The 8,071-nt window shown below is 44.6% G+C and overlaps 1 protein-coding gene across 1 annotated transcript in view; it reads left to right on the top strand.

The window, feature by feature from the left end:
* LOC142201132 (MORN repeat-containing protein 3-like) overlaps nucleotides 1-5,777 on the top strand; it is a 74,724-nt gene extending 68,947 nt beyond the window's left edge. Inside the window, exons 3-7 of the mRNA XM_075271957.1 lie at nucleotides 2,303-2,478; nucleotides 3,574-3,731; nucleotides 3,974-4,133; nucleotides 5,106-5,290; nucleotides 5,709-5,777. Coding sequence (XP_075128058.1) covers nucleotides 2,303-2,478; nucleotides 3,574-3,731; nucleotides 3,974-4,133; nucleotides 5,106-5,290; nucleotides 5,709-5,777 — 748 coding nt within the window. The remainder of the gene's footprint in view (nucleotides 1-2,302; nucleotides 2,479-3,573; nucleotides 3,732-3,973; nucleotides 4,134-5,105; nucleotides 5,291-5,708) is intronic.
* The last annotated feature ends 2,294 nt before the right edge of the window (nucleotides 5,778-8,071 follow it).

The raw sequence follows: 8,071 nt of genomic DNA on the forward strand, positions 1-8,071 counted from the left end.
CTTAGAATTTCACAAATGACCATTTTTTATGTTCTTTACAAAAATAAAAAGGTTGAAAACTCTGCTGTGCATAATAATTTAGAACAGGCATTTTGTGTTGTTTTTTTTTATTAAAATATACTGTTATCATAGGCAGTTTGTTCAAAAACCTTTCAACTGGACTCTAATAGTTGATGACTGGAAAATTACAACGACTGCAATTCATATATGTCATTTTTGAAAATATGAGAAAATATTATTTGCATAATAATTTGGAACACATTGTATTTTTATTATTCCACCATGGGGAACTTGTTTTTTAGCATGATAATGATTTTCAGATTATTACATTATTATATGATTATTTTATTCGGTTTATTCTATATTGTAGAGTATTATAATATATTGTATTGTAAGTCCTTTACATACATGTACATGTTTTTTGTTATTACTATCTAGTAGGCCTGATGAAGACACTGGTATAGTATTGAAACACATTGCCTATTTATTTTATATGTACAGAGGAATAAAAGAATTTATTGGATTCAGGATTGGTTCACATCAGAGTTGGCTCTCCGTATGAGAAATGTGAAGAGAAAAGTCCTGCAATCACAATTTTTCTCCTCGAATTCTTAACCATTTCAGGCAGAAACCGAGCGGAAACCAGGCAGACCCCATTATAGTCTATGGGGTCCCCGGGTAAACACTTTTTTAAGTGGATTACATTTCTGTTTGGGGAGCCCCCAAGCAGACCCCAAACAGAAACCCGAACGCAGATGTGAACCGGGACTAATCTACTCACCAACACATATTGCCTACATCAGGGGTGCCCAATACGTCGATCGCGATATACTGGTTGATTGCAAAGGATGTATGGGTCGATCGCGGGATGCAGGGATCCCCGGTGTCTGCTTCTTCACAGCGCAGGCTGAGAGTCATCTCCGGACACTGGCAGGTGCGGCTGCCGCAGCCCCAGCCTGCCAGTGTCCAAAGATAACTCTCAGCCTGCGCTGTGAAGAAGCAGACACCGGGAATCCCTGGGAGGCCACAGAACGTCACTGTCTCCTGCTGTCACGATCCATCTGGCCCCGCCCACATGTCTGCCCCCCACCCACAGACACGCTCGCTCCGCCCATAGGCCCGCCCCGGCCCCGCCCTAGTAGATCTTTTGCCTTGGTCAGCTAATAAAGTAGCTCACACGCTGAAAAAGTGTGAGCACCCCTGGCCTACATCCATACAAGCAGCGCTCACACATTACTCGGTTTCTCTTTCCCTAATACTACTACCACCAATCCTATCGGTCAGTGGTCCCAGGGAGCGAGCAGCAGCTTATGACATAAGTACAAAGAGAGCACCCAACTTTATACCCATCTTGACTTTGATTTAGAGGCACCAGTGTCATAAAAGTGTCAACTTTAAAAGCAAAACTGCCTTAGTTGCCCATAGCAACCAATGACAGCACAGCTTTCATTTAGTTATTCTGCTCCTCTCCTGAAAATGAAAGCTGCGCTGTGATTGGTAGTTGCATACCTCCCAACCGTCCCGATTTCCGCGAGACATTCATGATTCCGGTGACATGTCCCGCGGTCCTGGTTGGAGGGAGGTATGTCCCGATTTCAACTCAGATCTGCGTCCAGAGGACGCATATCTGAGTTGAACACATACGCGGCTGAAGCAAGGAGCTGACACAGGTCAGCTCCTCGCTTCACCGCTGCCGCCGGCTACTGGCTTGTAGACGCGATGTGATGACGTCACATCGCGTCTACAACTGTGCGCCAGTGAGAGAGAGGCGTGCAGAGTGCAGTGGGGGAACGAGGAAAAGGTAAGTTTAATGTGGAGGTGGAACGTGTAACTGGGGGCAGATGAAGGAGAGGACGGCATGACAGGGGGCAGAGATGGGGGGACATGAATCTGGGGGCAGAGATGGGGGGACATGAATCTGGGGGCAGAGATGGAGGGGACATGAATCTGGGGCAGAGATGGGGGACATGAATCTGGGGGCAGAGATGGAGGGGACATGAATCTGGGGGCAGAGATGGGGGACATGAATCTGGGGGCAGAGATGGAGGGGGGACATGAAACTGGGGGCAGATGAAGGGTGTATATGAAACTGGGGGAGAGATAGAGGGAGAACATATAATTTACGGGTGACTGTAGGAGGATTATACTGTGTGCGGGCACATGAAAAATTAATGAGAATGGGCGGAGTCAACACAAAAGTGGGTGGGGCTAAATTTGCTGCACATTTTGCCCCTCTTTCAGTTCTTCAAAAGTTGGGAGGTATGGTAGTTGCCTGAAACATTTGCATATCTTCCCTGCTTAGAATCCAAAGACATAACAGTTGTGTTTTCATGGCGATCTGTTGCATAGAAGCATTGAACGTTGAGTCCTTATGGAGGGAGAGAGATCGAAAATCTCATAAATCAGGTCTAAGAAGCACTGTATACTCGGTCAATGGTGATGAGTACACAGGGGAGTGGATGGACAACCTGAAACATGGTAAGTCTGCATATACCTATTACCGTATAATGAGATCCTGAATGGCGGCAAGCACATGTTATCTGAAAGGAGAAATTCCAGTTAGACAGCAAAAACAGTCCTCCTAAATCTATAACATAGGGAATATCCAACCACTCCAGTCAAGGGCCTCAGTGACCACGTGCCCCACTACTGGCATCATGGCTCCCATTACAAAGCAGTGATGCCGGTAGTACAGCATGTGACCACTAAAGGCACTGAATTGGCTGCAGAGGTTGCTTTAGGCTCCTTGTAAGCAGCATCTGGGAGATGTCCAGACCTGGAATGATAGGGAATTATAGAAGTGGGGATTTTATGTTATATTATCACACCTGCTGCTTTCACATTTTTGAAAGGTTGGATAACCCCTTTAAGGCTGGGGCCCCATGGGACAGAAACACCGCGGGAAAAATCACGGGATTCTACAGTACAAGCAAAGTGGATGGGATTCTAGTGAATCCCATGCCCACTTTGTGGTAAAAACTGCTGTGCGGATACACCACGATTTCCAAAACCAGCGCGGTTTAGGAAATCACAACATGCCAATTATACCTATGGAAACGCTGGTGGTTGCCCCATAGGTATAATTAACAGAAATTCAGCGGAGAAAAACTCTGCAAACTTTCTGTTTAAAGCGCTGCAGAAAGAACCGCGATGCGTTCCCGCCGCAGTCTTTCCCGCAGCGCTTTATTGCTGCAGGACGTCCCGTGGGGCCTTAGCCTCATACAGAATAGGAATAATTCAGTTCCTTGCAGATGAACAAGTTACAGATCTCAAGATCTTTGGTGCAGGAGTTCTAGGTGGTCGGTAACCTGAAGTGTAACTTGAGGGGTTGCAGAGGATGGAGTTGTACCAGGAGTCTCATGGGGCCCATTAGATGTCTCTTCCAAACACAATGAGACCAGTACTATTAATAATACCTTATAGTGGGGGGACCTAGTACAGAATTGGCATCAGACCCAAGGAGCTTCATGTTAAGACTTTTGTCTGTAACTTATTGATACGTTTCTTGTGCAATATCACAGTATATTTCTTCAGGTTTTCCGTGTAAATTTCTTTTTGTAACTGTCATTTCAGGCAAAGGCAAATATGTCTACAAAAAAGCCAATGCCATGTACCGAGGAGACTGGATACGTGGGAAGAGGAGCGGCTATGGGACTTATGACGTGAAAGACGTCAGCACCGGAGAATACGTCAGAGTTTATGCCGGACATTGGATGAACGACAAAAAACATGTAACTTCATTGTCCCTGTAATGTAACTGGCTGCAGTTACCGGAATCTTCCCCAATATAAAGTACAGCACTGTATTTGGCAACCAGTGCAGAGGCTCCCCCAAACAACACAGTCTCTTCAAAAAGCTGTTCAATCAGGGTGACGGGTCTCAAGCCTCTACCAATCTTATACTGACACCCTAAGGATAGATCACATATCAGAGACCTAGAAAACTCCTTTCATTGCTGTTTTTACCTTTCCAGGGATATGGAACTTACTGTTACTCCGAGAAAGAATACTATGAAGGTGGCTGGGAGTGCGGTAAAAGAAGTGGATGGGGCAAGATGCTCTACGCCAATGGCGACCTCTATGAAGGAGAATGGAGCAAAGACAAATACTGTGGACGAGGGATACTTCTCTTAGGTAATTCATATTGTTATACTGTATGAACATTATTGTCCAAATTCTTATGCACCCTCTTCACTTACAATATTTTCACTCTGTTATGTATCCATTCATGTTTGGTTCAAAAAACTCATTACAAATCTCTCATAAAAGTTTCATGTCTAAGACTTTAAAGGGGTTGTCCCATCACAAGGATCCTATCTATACTGCTTGATAATGTGGCTGTAAGACTTTTCCTAAATACATTGCTTCAGCAAAACTGCTTTGTTTCTCCACTATCTTACTTTATTCAGTTCATTGTTGACACAGCCCTTGACGTATCTGCTCAAAAGTCAAGTGATGTATCTGCTGCTCTCAGGGGGAAGGGAGGAGGTGCTAAATGCACAGGAGCGAGCCTGTGTTTCTAGCTATTCCTGTGTCTACACCATGTGACCTAGGTCCTACTATCAGATAGGGGAGAGGAGCTGCTTTCATTTCTGAACTCGTCTTCTGTTCTCCCAGTTATCAGGCTAGCTAATTCAATTGTGTTTATTATGGCAGAGACAAGCAGTCTCTGTATGTAACACAGAATGGAGTTGCTGCTGCCTGTACTTCATAGTCCAATATGGGTGGGCGGAGCTACATGCTAATTTGGGGGCAGAGCTAAATGGCAGGTTGCATGTGAAACCCCGCCCACCAAATGATGCAAGAAACCAGGAAGAAAGAAGATTTTACAGCAGTGAAGACTGGTGAGTATGCGACGTGGGAATACACCTTTAATCACACATGCAGTTTTTGTCCCAGATTTTGGTATACACTTCTACTGGACATTTCTACTTGATCCACTTCTGGCTTTGGCTCAAAAACTGAACCAACAAGGGGGCATGTGTGCTTCTTGCCTGGAAGAGACAAAACGGTTTATTATTGGAGCATGAGCTCGTCATAAAACCTGAGCTGTAAGGACATAAATACCTGTGTGAACATGTCCTAATACCGTATATTTTTTAACAGCAAACAAGAATTGCTATGAAGGTTCCTGGAAAGACGGGATGAAGCATGGACCAGGGAAGTTTTACTACATGGACACAGGCAAAGTTTACAATGGATTTTGGGTAAAAGATATCCCCAAGTGTGGCACCCTGGAGGATCCTGCAGGCACTGAAGGGCCAATCACCAAGAAGCTTCCTATCCCTGAGGTAGAGATTATGTAAAGGAGATAGTAGATTTTCATTGAGAAGCAACAGAGATAGAAGTCACATGAGACAAATTCTCTTCTCCTAGATACAGGTCCCATCTTTGGGTCCTACCATTGACCACTGTGTCCAGATGGAGAATGAATGCAGAGGTATCAGTACATGTGTGCACCTCGCTCCTCTTTATTGCTCAGCCATTTCCATAACTTTCATAAGACAGAATGGAGAGACCAGCACACATGTATGACCACCTCCCCATTCTTTACATGCCTGTATGTGGCACCCATGGGATCCTAGTTTTCCCAGTGGTAGTCCCTGGACCATCTGTGCATATAAAAGTCTGGAATACTGTTTCAAGAATAGAATTATTTTTATGCGGTTATCATAGGTGTACATCTCTAATCTTACTTTGTGTTTTCAGGTGAAAGTGGTCAACCCTACAAAAGTCCTTGAAGAAACCCGAATGGCACTTATCCAAAAGAGAAAATAGAGAATAGCATCTATCCCAACTATAAGAATACTAGAAAGCTGTATGTACCACCTTAAAGAGAGCCTTTCATGTCCTTGGGCACATGCAGTTTTATATACCGCTAGAAAGACGACAGTGCATTGAATTCAGCGCACTGTCGGCTTTCCCGTTATGTGTCACAGAGGAAGAGATATATGTGCATTTATCGATAGCTCTTCACTGTCAGAAGGGCGTTCCTGACAGTTTAATTGTGAACGCCCCTCCTGACAATCTGTCCACAGCGCTGTACTGTGAGGGGACGCTGAGCAGTGAGGAACACCCTGTTCCTCACCACTCAGCGTCATCGTCGCCCCCTCACAGTATAGCGCTGCGGACAGATTGTCAGGAGGGGCGTTCCCAGGTAAACTGTCAGGAACGCCCCTCTGACAGTGAAGAGCTATCGATAAATGAACAGATATCCCTTCCCCCAGGACACATAAGGGGAAAACAGACAATGTGCTGAATTCAGCGCACTCTCGTCTTTCTAGTGGTATATAAAACCGCATGTGCCCAATGACATGAAAGTTCATCTTTAAAGAGGACCTTTCACCATCTTGCCCATAGGCAGTTCTATATACTGCCGGAAAGCTGACAGTGCACTGAGTTCAGCGCACTGTCAGCTTTCCCGATCTGGGCCCGGTGTGAAGAGCTTATGGTCCCGGTACCGTAGCTCTTCTATGGTCAGAAGGGAGTTTCTGCCACTCAGTCAGAGACGTCCTTCTTCACAGCACAGCCAATCGCGCTGTACTGTGAGAGCCGGGAGGAACGCTGAACTCAGCGCACTGTCAGCTTTCCGGCAGTAAATAGAACTGCCTATGGGCAAAATGGTGAAAGGTCCTCTTTAAGCAAAGACATAGGGGCCTGCTGGACTATTAACAACTGTACCACATATATTAAACATCTATTATTTAGATATTAACACATATTAAACAGCTCAGCTATATTAAGTTAAAAAAAACTTCAAAAAAATGTCAAACAAATAAAAAAATATTTAAAGTTTAGGGGAAAAAAAGCATTAAAAATAACATGTAACCTCATATCTGTGGAAATGCTACTGCACTACTGCTAACACCTTACTGAAGCCACGGAAAGTATATTTGACCAACAACATCTAATATGTATACAGGAATATGGAATTGAGTTGGTAACTCGTGTTATATTTTGCAAAAATAAATAAATAAAAATTTTAAAAACTCACATACTTGTGTTGCAAATTTACTTGTTATACTGTATGTCAGGATTTTTCATATTTTCCTTTTGCATTCCAGTATACATCATATATCCTGACATTTGCAATTGTATACATTTAGGGTTGGTTCACACTAGCGCTTGTATTCTGTCCGGAAGGAGTCCACATGGAGACCCCCCAGACGGAATACAATCGCAATTGCAAGCGATGTGCTGCCAAAGCACATGGATCCTATAGACTATAATGGGCTCCGTGTGCTTGCTACGCACTGCCCACACGAATCATTTGTGCGGGCAGTGCGCGTCAAGCACACGCAGTCCATTATAGTCTATAATGCACTGCATCGGCATCAAGTCGTAGCTACCCGTATTTTGGACCGGAACCTGAGGCAGCCCACACCTCAGGTTCTGGACCGAAAAACCCTGTGTGAACCCAGCCTAATAGTGCCCTAAGACTGCCACTCATACAGGTAATAGTCTCCCCACCCCATATACTGTGGCTATAGTTACATGGCTACTAATGCTGCTCTCCAATCCTGTTCTCCCACACAGGATATGTGCATTTTCTATTCTGGTCTCAGTGGCACCATAGCAAAGGTCCTAGGACTAGAATAGAAGATGCGCTCATCCTTTGTGGCAGAAGAGATCCCGGGGGCTGCATTTCTGACCTGGTAAGTGATCTGCTGGTGTGGGCTACACCAGGACATCACTCTCAATGGTACTGGTCCGGGGCCCGGTCATTGGGGACCTCTACTCTAGTTTACTCAAACTCTTCAAAAGATGTCCTTGTAAGCCGTATTTGGAACAGTAATTGATGACAATATCTGTAAAGCTCTGCGGAATATGTTGGCATCAAATAGGCAAGAGAAATACATAAAGGACAGACCACACACAGCAAAAATAGCGCTGAATATCTGCAAGGACCTCCAACAGATTTTAGGCAGAATCTGTGGCGGAGTCACCTATGGAGACTCCAATGCAGATGTGAATCCAGCCTTACTCAACTAAGTTTAACCTATTCGATCCTGGCGGAGGCAGGACCTAATAGGCTGTCACTTTTAGTGTATATCGTATAATGCATTGCAGTA

Source organism: Leptodactylus fuscus, chromosome 4, assembly GCF_031893055.1.
Source record: "Leptodactylus fuscus isolate aLepFus1 chromosome 4, aLepFus1.hap2, whole genome shotgun sequence".
NCBI lineage: Eukaryota > Metazoa > Chordata > Amphibia > Anura > Leptodactylidae > Leptodactylus > Leptodactylus fuscus.